The sequence below is a fragment of the Rhipicephalus sanguineus genome, chromosome 1, assembly GCF_013339695.2.
Source record: "Rhipicephalus sanguineus isolate Rsan-2018 chromosome 1, BIME_Rsan_1.4, whole genome shotgun sequence".
In the NCBI taxonomy this organism is placed as follows: domain Eukaryota; kingdom Metazoa; phylum Arthropoda; class Arachnida; order Ixodida; family Ixodidae; genus Rhipicephalus; species Rhipicephalus sanguineus.
The window spans coordinates 207,451,803-207,468,413 of record NC_051176.1 but is presented as its reverse complement, the minus strand read 5'-3'; the positions used below and the strand labels follow the sequence as shown (position 1 = coordinate 207,468,413).

The following is a 16,611-nucleotide window of genomic DNA, read 5'->3' as shown; positions in this document are numbered from 1 at the left end:
TAGGTTTGATGACCTGCATTTTAATCATTTCTTGTTGTTGTATAGATGATTTATGTTGCTTATTTGACGTTGTAGATATTTAATGTTGCTTTTCATGTTTTTGATGCTTCTCTTTTCTGTGGATTTCTATTTTATATTTTTTACTGTTCTAGCTGTACCCCTTCTCTTTTCTTATTTTTAATCGCGGGTCCCGTTTGCAGTCATTGACTTTTGGGACACTCGCCTGCATATTTGTTTGTACCAATCATTGTATAACTTGAATTATTAATAAACTGAAACTGAAATATTAACACGCTCGGGCGATTTTCGAATAACACGATTCTCAGTGTTTTCTTTGTCCGTTTCGCTGAAATGAAACTTCGTATAAGCAGAACGCATATTTATAGTGTACTGTATATACATATGCAGTAGAACCTCGTTATACCGAACACTAATAAATATAGCGAATTATCGGTTATAGCGAAGTAAACATGACCTTTGGCTGGTGACACTTAATTTCAGTGACATTTATTCCTTTTATAAAGAAACAGAAAACGTGAGAGCCGCCGCGATATCCGCTGTAACGACGAAATGTTTGGTTGGCGCGAGGTTCAAAACTCGAAAGGTCCCAGAAAAAGCAAACTAAATATTGAATGATAATTTCCGGCAACATTTTATTTAATCGTTTGAAAAATTTGTGGAAATTTCGTTCATCAAGCGCAAAAAAAAAATGAAAGAGAAAAAAAAAAGCGCATTTGACTGATTGCGCCAACGTATGAAATGCCACAAGGGGACAGGTGATGATGTATTTTTGTATTTAGGATTTTTCGCGAGCCTGATTGCCGATTTGCGAGAGACGATTTTCATCTCTACCGTTGCAACGAATATAGGATATAACGAACTAATTTATGGTCCCGATGGTACTTCGTTACAATAGAATGAGACGAAAGGCCGTCACTATGGCTGTCCCTACGAACGACTTTTTGTTTTTCTGTTACATATATTATTCCTTTTGTTTGTCTGATCATGACGACCCTAACATCAATGGCACTTAGCCATTCAAAGGGGATTGACCTAGAATCGGGAAGATATAAATATGATTTTAGAAGTCCCAATTTATTCTAGAACATTTGAAATGTATAAGAATAGTCTTTTTTATTAATGCTACTTTGATTAAACACCTTCCATCTCCTACGCTCAAGCACAGGTGCATTTCCTTCCCCCCCCCCCCCTCCTCTAATCGGATATATGAATTAAATGAAAAAAAAAATTTGGTGTGGATTCTTAAGAAATACGAAATTATATTATTGCTCCCTGCGCGACTTTTCGATGTCAAAAAATCTTGCAGCGCGTGCATTTCGGTCCTTCTTGAACAGAGTTTCCGTTTAGCTGTTTTTAAAACGCACGCACGCGCAGCAACTTCAGTCTCTCTAAAATTAGTTCATTTCCTCATTATTCGGAGAATTTCAACGTTGTCCTGCAACTTACTTTTCTCAACCTCCGTTTAACTGCCGGCTTCTTGGCCAATCCGCCGTAGTGGGTCAAACACAATTGTAAGATGAAGCAAGCGATCCAATCATTCAAGACCCGCTAGTTCCTTGAACTTCGACGCGTTTACTTCACGCACTGCCTGCAGTGACTGGATATTACACTTTGCGGCCTCGTGCAAACATTTCGTGGCAATCACACTTCCGCTAGATATCGCTTTTACAGCGCGACTCCCGTTAGCAGCTTCGGGACACCCGACAAGCCACCCCGCCACCGGCAATTTATAATGCGGCCAGCGCAGAGCAGTCGCTTTCGCCTCTTTTGCGCCGATCGCGTAGTAGTAGCGATAGTAGCGCGTAGCGCCACGCAGCGCGCGCGAGCAGCGGTAGGTCGCGCACTCATTCCGACAGGTGGCTTCAGCTGCTTTCTTTCGGGGCCGGCTGACAACAGTCAACAAGCTCGTGCGACGGCGGACTCTCGGCGCGTGGACAGCGGAGCTCGCGACCCGCAAACCGCCGGGCGGAAGCCATGAGCGGGGGCCCGCTGTTGCTCCTTGCAAGGGGCCGGACGGAAGCGCAGTCGGAAATGTACGGGCGCCAGGAAGCGGCCATGCCGGACTGGAAGCGGGAGCTGCTCCGCAAGAAGCGCACCATGCACAAGGCATTCCCCAGCTGGGCGGCGCTGGCGGCCGGCTCTGGTGGCGACCGGACCGTACAGAAGGCTGTTCACCTTGGCGACGCGGCGCGCGTTCCGGCCGGACTGGTTTGCCCGCAGTCGCCCCGCGGAGGTGGCCCCCCGAGCATGGGCGAAGACAAAGGCGGCCAGGCCGAACTGGAAAGTTCGGAGGACCACGAGTGGCAGTACGGTCCAGGCTTCGTCGACAGGCTGCGATGCAAGTTTCTCAGCTTAAGCTTACGCGAGCCCAGTGGCCTGCAGCAGCCGCTGCGAGCGTACGCCAGCGTGGAAAACCTGTTGGAACCGAAATCGAGCGTCCGGCCTACGTCGGCACCCAAGCCTGCGTTTCAGCGGGCCCGTAGTATGGAAACCCTGTTGGATCCACTCATCAACGAGGACGTTGTAATCGTCGAGCGGAGTTCCACTACAGCGAGTGAGTTACCCCGGCCAGATATTGTCCGTACTTGCAAACGCATTTTTGAGGCCTCGGCTGACAACCGGCGGCCGCTGCGGCGGCGGCCACCAGTGTTGCGTGCTCGCGCCCCCCTGCGTGCCGACAAGGAGAACAACCAGCCTCTGGCTAGACCGCGGCCTGCCAGGCCCGTGGCCAACATCAAGCCTTTGCGGAAGCAGGATGAGCCGCCCCCAGTGAAGGAAGATGAGCCGCCGCTGAAAGCCCCGGTCGCCGTTACTCGTCCCGAACGCCGAGACCCTGCGCCGGGGCCCTTGTGGCCGCAGCTTCGGCAGGCTTCACCGGCGGCCACCAGTGTGGTGTTTGACTTCCGGGGCAAGGACGTAAAGCCGCACGTGGCCGTGACCCGGGCACCCTGCGGCAGTCCGCTGGACTCTGACGAGCTGGACTCGTCCGATGAGCCGCTTCCGTTCCCGTCGGGCATCGTGTTCGTCGGCGAGAACGTGGTGGTCGGCGGCGGCGCCCTGCTCACCACCAGGAACAAGAAGGTAGGCCGCTGACCCCTGCGGGCCACGACCCACCCCTCTTTTTTTTTTCGTTTTTTTTTTTCACTTGGTAGTGGACTCGCGCGGTGCTTGCACCACGGGTGTCGGACCGAAGAGCCGTCTGACCGCTTCTGTCTGTTGTCGCCTCTGTGCAAAGCACCGCCCGTGCTTACTTAGTGGTCACGGAGTTTTAATTCTCAACGTTTTCAGTTCATTCGTTCTCGGAATTGACTTGCCCACACTATTAATGGAAAATGGCCGAATTCCTTAGCATGGTTGTACCATTGTATACTACATAAGAAATCGGTTGAAACTTGAAACTTCATGCCATCTGCACTAGTAAAATTACATGACCTCTCACCGTGCTCACTTAGTATCACAGTTGTGAAATGCATTATGTTGTTAAGCGCTGGCGCACCAATCTTAGTAGATACTCCATGTTCTGAATACAGCTGCTGACCATTTTTAATAGTATATTGGCTGTATGAAAAAAGAAATTGACTAGCATTTGACTTTTAACATAAAAAAAAAGTTGCTCTAAGTGTGTACCATGTAGAAAACACTTCCAGCAGAATGCCTAATGTTAGTCCCCACATATACATTAGCATACAAAAAAGCAACTTCAGCTGCATTTTACAACATATATTTTGATCAAAGTTTCCTTATGTTTGCATGCACTCTTCCTTGCAGCTATGTCACTCTTGCCTAGAGTAATCCACTTGTAATGCAATATAGCATTGTGTTACCAAATGTTCCAGTATTCTTGAGCATGTTCCATTGGCTTGTCATTTCTGGAGGACCCAGTTCATCTGCAGGTTTAGAGCAAATTCACATTGACAGGGATGTAACTGCAGGGACTACATCTGTGTCTTGATATGTAGCTAACTCTTCTTATATACATATTCCTAGTTACATCAGATGGTGTCTTCTCATTACCGTGTGTGTGCTGTGAACATGCCTCCCCAGTAGCACTCTTCAAATAATGCACTTGCTGGTTGTTAATGTGTATGGCCATCATGTCTCACACTGAAGCTATTTTCATGGCATCACAGCATTAACTAAGTGAGAGTCCCTCAAGTATGTTTGTGTGGCTTTTTTTCAGTCGGCTGCTACTATAACAGCTGCTTATTTCACAATGTAGCTGTCGAAGCAGTTATTGCTGAATTGGTTTTTTGACCAAGTCTGTATTGACTTGTGCAGTGTTTGCCTAAAATCTGAGCTGTGCACATACCATGTGTTCCTTTCAGTTTTATAGCTTTTGCTCCTCAATTTATATGTTGTTTGTGTCTGATAGGACTTTTATGCATGTCTCATAAATAATGCTTTCATGTGTGTCAACTTGCGTTGACAGAAACTTTAAATCCCTTAGTGACATTTGAAGTGTGGTGACATTACATGTGCCTACCCACTTGCAGGAGTAGTGGAAAAAAAGCTGTGACTGATGTACTTGCCAATAATTAATAGGAAACCAATATGAACTTAATTCACTCTTGCCTTTGAGGTGCAGCACAAATAGTGTATGTCTGGCCATTCAGAATCTCAAGTCATGACTTCAGAGCATGTATTTTGTTGAAGAAAAAACGTCCACTGCTGCTGGCAAAGCACAGCTCTCAGCTACTAGTGCATTACACTTGCATTGAGGTAGCTGGCTTTGTGTGCATGTTTGATTTATTTTCAAACGTGATTATTTCATTCATTAACACTAAAACACCTTAAATATGTTTGGTTCACCATAAGGACTGCATTCAGGTAGCAGACCCTTTGCTATGACTTGGGTTATTTATAATTAATGCTTAAAAGTGTAGACAAAACTGATGAAACAGAAAAAAGTGACAATTTTAAACTGTTACTGATTGACAGTACATGCTTTATTAACAATTATGCATTATACTACATGCTGTGCACAACACAGTATACAGTATAAAGCTTAATTGTGAAGTATTTGTCTTGGTCAGTCTTTTTTTTTTTCATTGAAGAGCATATGATGAGCTGCTGAAAAAAAAAAGTACATTGTGTGCCTCATTTTATCTGACAATGGTATGCCTCTTGTTTGTCATTTGCACCGAACAAGAGGCAGCATTTATAGATTTAAACATTTACTTGCATGTATTTGTAACAACCCATGCCATGGGTTTTCAAAAGTTTGCTGCTGATCATCATTGAATTGTCTCTGTATTTTCAGTTCAGTTCTATTGATAACTTGTAATGTTAATAATCACTCACCAATATTGAGGCCATACGGTCAAGTTAATTTTATCAGTAGGTAACTGCCGTGGTGGCTCAGTAGCTTTGGTGTTTCTGAGCATGAGGTTGTGGATTCAGTTCCAGCCATGGTGGCTACATCTCTAGAGGCAAAATGCAAAATCTTCTTGCATTTGGTTGTCAGTTCCTCTTAACCCTTCCGCCACCTTGCGGGACTCCGATGAACTGATTTGCAATATTCAGTGTTTGTATGCTTCAAGTTCTCAACGAATTCGCCCTCGCGTTGCTAATGGTTAGCTCAGTTGGTAGAGCGACCACTCCGGAAAGGCGTTGGTCCCAGGTTTGATCCCCAGCCCAGGAAGAATTTTTCGGCAACTAAGAAGCTTTCTTTCTGAGAAATCCGTATGGATTTCGTTGTGGCTTCATGCTGCAAACAAGTGGTTGTCAATTTCTCTTTCTTACCCCTTCTGCCACCTTGCAGGATCCCGCAGAACTGATTTTTGAAAACTTTTATGTACCATCTTTGAATGCATGTTAAATAACTGCACAGGATTCAAATTAATTTGGAGTCCACCCACTGCTCACTATTGCTGTGTTAAACATTGCCAATTAGTTTTATCCTCGCACTTGCAGTATGTGCGGTTGTCAAAAATCTGCAAAAAAACCAATATTTAGCTGACCAGTAAGTGTCTTAGTGTACATTGATTCAAGTCAATTGAGGACAATGTAGATTATTGTTTTTGAAGTAAGCACAATATATTTGAAAGAGCATACACAGTATTAGATTCCAGTTTCACACTCCATTAAGTATGCACTTTGCTGTGTCATTGCAATACTGTTGACAATGTTTGATTACTGTTGAAATGTGCACCCAGCTGCTGGTTTTGAGAACATGAGTTCCGGGTGAGTTAAATTTCATCTTGATGAGAAAATGACATTGTTTGGGTGTAGCATGACTGCTGTGCATAGCAGTATACACTATGCCTTTCATTTTCAGGGACAAATGTGTCAACCTTTATGAAGCTTCATTAATTTTTGTGCATGTGAATGGTGCCCTTGTTAGTGGGAGATGTGAACCCCATATATTCATGGTGCCATATTGGCAGTTTATAGGGAACATTGAGAGCATCTTGTAAGACAATCTTTAGTAGTAAGGCTACTGGTATAGATTAGGTTCCAAACCACATGCCACGAGTAATCATTGCTTGCAAACATTATTTGGCATTTTGTTCTTGTATTGCTTACAGGTGTACGCAGCTTTATTGCATTTAGAACTACTTCAGTCAGTTCATGTTCAGATTTCTTGATAGCACAGTTATAGATAGTTCGAAAAGCAGTGCCATGAATGACAAAGATGTAGTTACCCACTGCTTATACAGTACAATAAAAATATCAGTGTTGGAAACATAATTATATAAATCAATATAAGATGTGTTCAGCATACTCTCATAAAAAAAATAAAAGCTACTCTATTATCTGAATCTAAGTGGAAATCTGTGAGGTATAAAATAGGCTGAGACAATTTAGGAGGTATGCAAATTTAAAATTGTAAGAATTACTGCCGTATATAATTTTGAGGTGGAATTGGTGAGCATATGGCACTAAACCACGAGCAGTAGAGGTGACCTTGTTAGTCACAAAATGGCCTTAATAATAGCAGTGTAAAGCTACGTAGAATAGATTTTCACTCGCTGATAGAGAGGGGCTGTAATAACTTTATATATGAAATATCTGAAGGTTGTACTGGAAAAAAATGTGGGTTCAATTAGGGTTCAGTTTCAATGTACCCAATTTCGGTCTTGTTTAGTTCTTGTTCAAAGAAATGGAGATCTGTTAACAGTTCCTGAACTGGTTCACAACAACGAACCACTTAACTAACCAGCTCAGTACAGTACAACACATTGTACAATGCTATTGACTTAAATGCCCTAGCTGGAACTCTTCCCGAGCCAAAGTAGCTGCACCCATAAGTTCACCAGGACTTGTGTATTTTGTAATTTTCTGTTCAATTTCCTTTTCGCTTCCAATCATGTGTTGTGCTTGTGGAAGAAATTGCCCTATTGGATGATTGGAAACAGCGATAGATGCCTGCTTAAAAATGTGGGACACAATATATTAGTGTTCCTGTTAAGCTAAAAGTTTCTTTAAGACTGCTGTCTAATATCCCAGGTTTATGCTGTCAGGACAAACCATCGTCAAGATGTGTTGGGGACTAATACCCTTTAAATTAATATTGACTCATCATTTCTGGTTAGCAGATATACCTTCAGTGGTTATCAGTATCTATATTGCAGTTTTAAAGGGGCCCTGCAAAACTTTTTCACCGTGATCAGAAAAAGCTGCCGATCAGTAGTCGAGGCTCCTGAGAATATGTGAGCCAAACAATGTAGCGCTGTACACAGCCTGGAATTTACAATTATTTCTGTCGGCTAGAACTCGCTTGCTCTTCTCTCGACAAATGCCATAAACCCAAATGACCGTGCCATAAACACAAAAGTGTGCAGCCATTGGTGATTTGAGCATCGCGAGCTGCATAGTTACCGCGGCCACTGTGACATGCCTGCGCGCGTGCTCGCAATCACACTGAAAGTAAGCCGCGCCTTTGTAGAAAAAAAAAAAAAAGAAAATTGCTCAAGGGCATGACGTGCGTTGATGAACAGTTTCTTGCCCCCTTGTCATCCCCCCACCCCACGCAGCTTTCAGCACGCTCACTGGTACGAAAGGGGAGGGAAAGCTCTTAAAGCATGCAACAAATCCCTGTAACTGGATTCTAAAATTTTTTGCGGCAGTCAATTCGTGAGGCAATAAGTTCTTTTACTGAAGCCATTCGATGATTACTTGGGAAAGTGCTGCAGGGCCCCTTTAAGTAGAGCATATCTTTGCCACATTAACATTAATAGAAAATGATTGTTAGCTACATAAAAATTTCAATTTACAGTGAAAGTAATCTCTATTTTGTAATGCTTTATTTCAACTGGCTGAATTGCATTAACTTTCACAGGCAATTCTAAAAGACATGCGTAAGCAAGAAGTTGGGCTATCTTGTCGCTCTCATGCAAGACCCTGCACATGGTGACAACTCTGAAGCTGGCACAAGCACTGAAATTGCTTTCCGTAGAGCTTTGCCATACGTGTGCATGTAATCGTTATGCAAATACAGAGTAAGGCATTACTATTTTAATACATTTTCAGAAGTACTAGTGGAGCTTCACAGTTCGTTTTGTGTCCCCTGTGGTAGTGTGATCGTTATACCATATTTGTCTGAGGTTTTCATCTAATTTCTATTGCAGCTGAAGATACAGTTCAACGATAGTGCCTTGGTTACTATTGAATATGCTGCTGAAGAATGCCACAGCCCCCGAGGAAATGGTCACGATGTGGACGCACCCACTGTTAATGGCAGGAATTGTGGTGAGTGGTTTTAGTTTCCACTTATCTGGCAGCTTGGATATTATTAATGCTCCTAAATTGCAATTGTGCCAGGGAGATTTATTTCCAAATGATGTCACTGCGTTTAGCACATTTCCTTAGCCATCAGTATTCGAAAAGTTTAAGGGATACTTGCTGTGCCAGTTGAAGAATGGTAACGTATAAAAAAGACAGTGCACAAAGTAAAGACATGGAACATATTTCTATCTCCTTACTTCTTGCATTGTTTTCATTTTGTTTCAGTTATCTTGTTAATACCACAGCCGGACAAATTTAGTGAAACTTGAGCAAGCATCATAAATAAATCCGACAGCATATTATATACTTTTTTTAGACAATGTTTGCAAAATAACATCAGCACATCAATCATTATGAGCCAAGACAAGACTCTTGACAGCTTTGCATCCATTGTCTGAGCATCGATGGGCTGCATTTAATGGAGTGCTGAAATAGTCTGTTTAATAACCAGGATTTTATTCTGAGTGGGTACAAACCCCCCTTTGTGTTTGTGTACGAGGGGGTACCCAAAAGTAACTGGACTGGCGCTGCGTTGGGTGGAGCTACCGTATTATGCAATTGTCCCGCTAGGTGATCATCGTGCCACACCTTCATTGAATCCGTTGGATTCTCCCAGGAAGCTTTCCCTCTGGGTACAGTGTTTTTTTTTTTTTTTCGCTCGCGCACTCGGTGTCTTTTTCGTGATGGCCAATTGAATTGAACAGTGGGCGGCTGTGAAATTTTGTTTCATGCTCCGGCAAAATAACTCGGCAACTATTGTGATATTAAACACTGTTTACATGGACGCTGCAATAGGAAAAACATAAGGCTATGAGTGAGTTTCTCTTTCAAAAAGAGGGAAATTTCGCTTTCTGAGAAACCTCGTTCTGGACGTCAGTCAACTTCACGAGCGATGAAATTAGCAAGAAAATTGTGCACTTGTGCTCAAAGACCGATGACGGACCACTATTGAGTTGGATAAGTTGTCTGGTATAGCTTGGAGCTCGGTTCAGCGAATTTTAACGGAAGATTTGGCCATGGGAAAGGTCGTTGAGAAATTTCTGCGTCAAATTTCTACAAACGAGCAAGGAGATGGTCGAGTGAAACCAGGCTGTGCTTTGAAAGAACAGTACCGAATCGACTGGACTTTTGCTCCAAGGTTGGTACTCGTGCCCAGTCATAGTGCTATTCTTACCACCCCGGAACAAAATTTCACGTCCGCACATGTTCACTTAAAGTGACCACTACAAAAAAAGTCAGTTTCGCCGCAAGGGCGAAGCAATGAATGCAATAGCAAGAAATTAATGCTATACGAAGTGAGGCTCGCCAATGGATACTCTCAGTTTGAACAGCGCTCCTGTTGCAAAGGCGGCCAAAGCAGCGAAGGAAACTAGCGTGCTTCAAGTGTCGAGCTGTGACACTTGATAGTTCGCGCTCATCTTCTGTTTGTTCGTTTAGCAGCGTCCCTTGAGCTCGAGTGACTTTCGTGCGCTCCGTAACATGAGCGCGGACATCACGGTGAAAGCGTGAAACATCACTCTTCCCCTCACCACAAGAAAACCGCGCGAGCAGACAGCGGAAGGGCAAGGTTCTTCCCGCGCAGATATAAGAAGCGAGCGAGCTCGCCGCCGACATTTAAATGCGCCCGTCGCGCTCGTAGCGCCATCTCGCTGGTAATGAAGAAACGCTTATAAGCGCGTGCAGTCTCTGAGTCCGTCCAGCGGTAAAGGGTGTGTATATAACGCTCACCGTTAGCTACGTGGAGGATCTGCGTTTCGTGGCGTAGTGGTTAGCGCCACTGACTGCGGAGCAAGAGGTCCCTGGTTCGATTCCGCGCTTCGGAAGCATTTTTCTGAATTATTTTTCTTTGGGGCATTTATGTATATATACATACTTATACAGTGCATGACGGCAGAATTCAGCCGAGACTGTCCATATAATTGCTATCGCAATAAAACACCGAGCGCGCTGAATTACTTTCACGAGAAAAATCACTGGCACCCGGAGAAGAGCTTCCTAAGAGACTCTACTAGATGCGATAAACTTGAAAGGTGTGGCACAATGCCCACCTAGCTGGAGAATTGCATAATACAGTAGCTCTGCCCAACGCAGCAACAGTACGGTTGCTTTTGGATACCCCCTTGTATATACATACAAACTAAAAATTTCCTAATGCGTAAAGGGAGTTGACTCCCCTCTGCCTGGCTGTGTCTATAAATATATTATGGATATCAACACATTGGATAGGCCAGCCCATGTTTTGGGTATGGGGCTTAACTTCTCTGTGAGCTTTTTTTGGCTCTATTTTTGTTTGTCTTGCATCATTATTTCTGCCCACCTGTCCTTAAACTGTCACTTGTTTGACTTGTCCTCAAAATTCTTCATGCAATTTAATGCTTCAGTGGATAGTCTAGTGCATTTCAAGTAGTTGGGTTGCTTGCCTGTATTGCGATACTCATCTGGAGCGCCGCAGTGAGGTTCTTAACTGGGTCAACAGCTGTTAATCTCTTCAGAAAAAACTATATTTCATGTCAGTACTTCACAGAAATTACTTTGTACACTCAGAGTTGTACGCATTGCAGGAAACAAAGTGAGATTACAATTACAATCACTTCTTTCGGACATGTTATTGGTTAAAGTTGCTTACAAGCTAAGAAAAGTTGTCAGCTTCACCTGCAGCTGTTGCCATCTCATGCAGTGAGAATATGCATAATGCCCCAACTAAGTACATTCGCTCATTTTCGTGATGTCAACCGCTTCTGCATGCCTGAGTGCGTGATGTCAGATTCTGACATCAGCACTCAGTCAAAAATATTTTAGTCACAAAAGACACTTTTATTTTCCAGTGTGCCTAGTATTTAATAGCAGAAAGTGCTTGCGTTTCAAACGAAGACCAGTTGGTTTGACTCTCTCTAATAGAGGTAAAGGACAGGCGTAGCATGGTTTTGTGGGTGAAGCTTGTATTTATTAAGTTATCGCTACCAATTACTGTTAGGAATTACTGAAAAGTAATTGATAACTTCTACATTCCACAGCTTTTATTAACACTGTATACAGTAAATACTAAGCTTACCAGGCTGTTTCTTTGCATTCTCAGGAGCCCATTAAACCTTGTTTATTGTCACTAGACATTGTTCAACGTTTTTGTTGTTCATTCTCCCTTGTTTCTTCTTTTAATCAAGACTAACAATTTTAACTGTGCTGTGCTCGAGGAAAGGGCGATGTTGTTATAGTGTGCACATTGTGTCCATGAGATTGTGGTTACATAGTCCACTATTCTTGCACCCGCATCCTTTATGAAGTGTAGCGCTGTCATTGCTTGGACTCTTTGTTTATTTGAACAAATCTTGCCGCACCAACGGACCTTATTCATTAGCATATAGAGCAGAGTGAAACGAGTCAGCAGAATCTTGGCACATGACTTTGGCTCGTATGAAATTCCAATGTGATGTTTAGGAAAGGAATAAAATTCAAAGGAATCTAACCTAGGAAGACATGAACCTTAAAAAAGTGTCCACAGGCACATATGTCGCTCTTGAAAGCCCAACTTAGTTTTTATTTATTTATTGCAATATCAAACTGCTCATTCTGCAGTTTCAACTCATTGCTAAGCAAGAAGATATTGTTAATGTGCGGGTTTTAAGGAAACTGTAAACTGTTCACCCTGTACGGTCCATATACAGAATGTTGAAATAGCATACTTCACACTTAGTGCTACAGGCATTCATGAAGAATTTTTATCTGTATCCTCTACTGCCACATAGTAGAGCATCTGGTCATTGCATTGAAGTGCTAAAAGCGATGCTGGCAACTCAGTGGCAATGCACGTCCTTGCAGGAGGCTCCCTGGGAAGCTACACGCCAAGTGCATTGAGCAGTGGTGAGGCCTTCCAGTTGGGCCTGTGCCGTCCGAGCCGGCCCCTGCCTGCTCCTGAGACGCCTGCAGCCCCAGAACCCGAGGAGCCTGCCCCTGCCACAGCCTGGTCTTTGTCCGCCACCAGTTCGGACTTGCTCTTCTGAGGCTTGGGCCCCCCCTAGTCAGTGCGGCTTCTGTTTGTGCGTCCTTCCTGACTTGCGGGTTGCCTCTGCTGACTCACTAACAGCAGGGGCCTCTCGATCTGTTGAGAATCTCGCAGGGTGCCGCAGTATCTGTGCATCCACCTTGCTGCAATGATCATAGTGTTTTTTTTTTTACTTTATCGCAGTTTATTTTTCTTCACTGTGCCCTAGAGATTGCAGGGCGTCTTCTCATTGGCTGTACTCAAGAATCTTATTAAACCAGCAGCCGTGGTTTGCTTTTTTTTTCTAAGTGAATTTCTTGTGTTACACCATTTTAGTTTTGTACACATTTTTGTAGTCAAGAGAAGTTTACACACATAGTGTTGTTTATGACCCTGTCGGACTCCAGTGATCGATTGCTGTCGCAAATTGTTGCTTGTAATACAATTGTGTTACAGTGCAAGTGTTGATTTTTGAGAAAGTGACTGGCTGCAAAGTCCTTGTGCGTGTTTCCTGTCCTGTAAAGCCAGTTTTATTTTATAGTCAGTCTGATTTAACTGACCATATAATTGAACTGGGGTCATGTGTGTTTTTTAACAAGTAGCTCAATGTTACTATTATAATGTGCAATGTTCCAATGCTGCCAAAACTTAGCACAGTAAAGTTCCTGTGTTCAAGTGAGATGTTTGATTCTGTGCAGAAGAGGAAAACTTGGTGGGTGTTGGTTTTTACACAACTGGTTCTTTTGATAATGTCGCAATAGATCTGAAAAACTTAATTGTGAGAAAGTGTTTGCCAGATGTGTACAGCATGTGCTGTGAGCTCTCAGGTTTGTGTCTGTTGTGGTATAAAGGCACAAGTACCATGTATGCCTGTGCTCTGGTCCTGTCTATTTCCCACGTTGATGGTACTGGATATTTATTTAGAGGCAGTTTAGTCAGCAAAGCTGTGAAGTGAATGCTAAAAGTTTAACTTCGTTCCATTCCATGTCACTGATTTGTAAGGTTGCTTTGTGCCCACTTAGCACTTCTTGAGGCTGCGAAGGAAATGCCAGTATGCAATAATACATGAGGCAAGTCTGCCACATAAGTAATACAGTAAATTTAATAGAAGCAGAGTGTGATTTAGTAGCACTGCACTTTGTAACAAATTATTTTCTCCAGCCATAATAAGCAATCATTTGATTCAACTTACTGACATGCCTGTGTTGAGGTTGGGCAAGTGAGAAATAAAAATTATGAGCTGCTGTCATTGAAGATTGCTTTTAGAGCTTTAGGTTTTCAGAGCAGGATGGTTGGTGGGTTTCAGGTTATGTAGAAAAATGTTGTCATGTGTATTGAATTTTAACAGATGAATCTCACGTTTTGGTAATTCTTTGTAGTTTGTGGATGAGACCTTTGTGCATTTAAAAAATTCTTATGGCAGGCATTTTACAAAATGTTGGCTAAAGCAGTGTCTGTTGCAACTACTCTCATATTATGCCTGTGTCTTTCTCATGCCTAATGCATGCAGTGTTTGTGATACATTGCCTACTGGTGTCTTCATGGTGCAGTTAGTTTGCCGACATTACACCAGGACAGACCAGAAAAAAAAATTCATTGTTGTCTGTGGATTTAGATGTGAAATGACAGCATTTTATTACGCAGATATGTACATTTAAGTAAGGTAGTGGCTGCAGTGTGCGAATTCATTTAATTTTCTTGTGACAATCCTACAGGCATGTTCCTTGAAAAGTAGCTGGTAAAAAAGTAAGTTTAGTGCTTTGAGGCATTACCTATATATCATCTGCTTGCATTTCTCATTTCCGCAGTTGGTACATTGCAAGAGACAGTTTGACTGCTAAGATAAGCACTTTCCATTTTCCAACCATAACAACTTTGGTATACGTACTAGATGTTTTTGACTGGGCGAACCAGGCTAATTATTCAGAGTGCAGTAATACCGAGTATAAGGAATGTGCACAGCCATGTTGTGGTGTGGCCTTTAATTATCAATGGTTCCATGCTACATCGACTGCCAAAGATTGCTTTAAGTATTTTAAATACCCACTTCATACTAACTCTTTCTGCAGAGAAACAATTGTGAATGTTTGTTGCTGTGGAGACTTTGCTCTTCAAGACAACTGCTACCTTTCTAATTTTTGGCACAAATGTTTTGAGGATGAATAAATGGCATTTTGATGTCACTGTAGTGTTACCTTGATTAGATAGTCAATTGTTTGCTTCTTGGCAAGCTACTAAGTCATGAAGCTTCATGTCCACTACAGGATGAAGGCATCTCCCAGCGAACTTCAATTACCTGTATTGTGCCCAGTTCCGTTTTATGCCTGCAAATTTTCATTGCACCACCTCATTCTTTGTCCTCAACTGCACTTCGCTTCCCCTGGCATTCATTCTGTGACTGATAGGCCACTGGTTATCTCCCTTCTGCATTGCATAGTCTGCCAAGCTCCACTTTGTTGAATAGCCTTGGAGGAAAAGTAGAATTTGATTGGCATGGCAGTGAGACTTCAGAATATGTCTAAGAGGCTTTGCATAGGCCAATTACTCATAGGAGGCCCTGATCATGAGAAGAGTACTACAAAAATGTGTCAGAGGCATTAACAAATTGTGATGGGCGGCTTACCACTGTCATTTAAAAGAAAGTGTGAAATAATTGCATTCTTCTCGTATTAAAGTATGTTGCAGAAATTTGGTAACAACAAAGCTTTAGAAGCTAAAGGGACATTATAGCGGCAAGAAACTTTGGAAAACATTATCGACAATGGCACTTAAGTAATTGAGAAAGTAAGGGTAGGCCATAACTTGAAGCAATTTGTTAGTATAGTTCTGCGACTATAGTGCACAACCACTCGTAATAAGATTGAAGAAACTTTGGAAAACATATCGACAATGGCACTTAAGTAATTGAGAAAGTAAGGGTAGGCCACAACTTCAAGCAATTTGTTGGTATATAGTTCTGTCACTATAGTGCACAACCACTCGTAATAAGATTGGAATGCGTTAAAAAGACAATAAAATCCTACTTGTGCATTTCTGTTTGATTGGAAAAATAACTTATTGACGTTACCCTTGACAATGACATGGGTGGTGGAAGGAAAATTTTGTTTTTGCCCAACCCTGCACTGCCTGTGCGTTGTCCATTCAGTAGTTTCACGCTGTGCTAGCTTTTCCTGCTCGTGAAACTCAACTGCAAGCAAGAAAAAAATGCCGTGTTCATCTGATGTTGCCAACTTGATTTCTGGCTGTGTTTATACGTTTTGCATGAGGAACCATAGCACCAGCTGTTGGGGCAGCAAGGCGTATGCAGTGTTGCAGCTCCTTGCTCGGTAGCAAGCAATATGGATTGCACAGGCGTTATGTTGACCCTTGGACCACTATTTTTCCTTCAACTAAGCATTTTCTTTGCACCAACCAAGCTGCCGCAGTGGTACAGCGGTTACGATGCTCTTCTACTGACTCTTAACGGCATGGGTTCTATCCCGACTGTGCCAGTCGTATTTTCGATGGAGGCAAAAGTGCTAGAGGCTCGTGTACTTAGATTTAAGTGCACGCTAAGAACCTAAGGTGGTCGAAATTTCTCGAGCCCTCTGCTACAGCATGCCTCAAAATTGCATCATGGTTTTGGCACGTAAACCCCCAGGAATTATTGGACAAACAAGCATGAAAGGTTTCTGGACTGGCACTTTAACACACATTGTCTTGTGTATTAACAATCCCCTCCCCCGGTGTAGAGTTGCAGGCTAGAGCACACTATCCCTCAAGCAGACCTTTCTGTAAATAAACCTCTCTCTCTCTTCACATTAACTTGATGTATCCTTTAATGTCCCTTTAAGGGCCACTCAGTGACAGGGTGCAAAAATGACACTTAACATTAACATACTGGA

General features: G+C 42.9%; 1 protein-coding gene across 1 annotated transcript; it reads left to right on the top strand.

Annotated features, from left to right (window-relative positions):
* Positions 1-1,899: 1,899 nt before the first annotated feature.
* Positions 1,900-14,911, top strand: LOC119406440 (uncharacterized). Its single transcript, XM_037673190.2, has 3 exons — positions 1,900-3,102; positions 8,592-8,712; positions 12,565-14,911. Exons 1-3 carry the CDS (start codon positions 1,996-1,998, stop codon positions 12,744-12,746), a joined length of 1,410 nt encoding a protein of 469 aa, XP_037529118.1. The 5' UTR covers positions 1,900-1,995; the 3' UTR covers positions 12,747-14,911.
* Positions 14,912-16,611: the final 1,700 nt, after the last annotated feature.

What these genes read in the sequence shown, in the direction of transcription:
- LOC119406440 (XM_037673190.2), top strand. Translation starts at nt 1,996, where the DNA reads ATGAGCGGGGGCCCGCTGTTGCTCCTTGCAAGGGGCCGGACGGAAGCG. An exon ending in TCACCACCAGGAACAAGAAG is followed by an intron (nt 3,103 to 8,591) that starts GTAGGCCGCTGA and finishes TTTCTATTGCAG; the next exon opens with CTGAAGATACAGTTCAACGA. An exon ending in TGTTAATGGCAGGAATTGTG is followed by an intron (nt 8,713 to 12,564) that starts GTGAGTGGTTTT and finishes ACGTCCTTGCAG; the next exon opens with GAGGCTCCCTGGGAAGCTAC.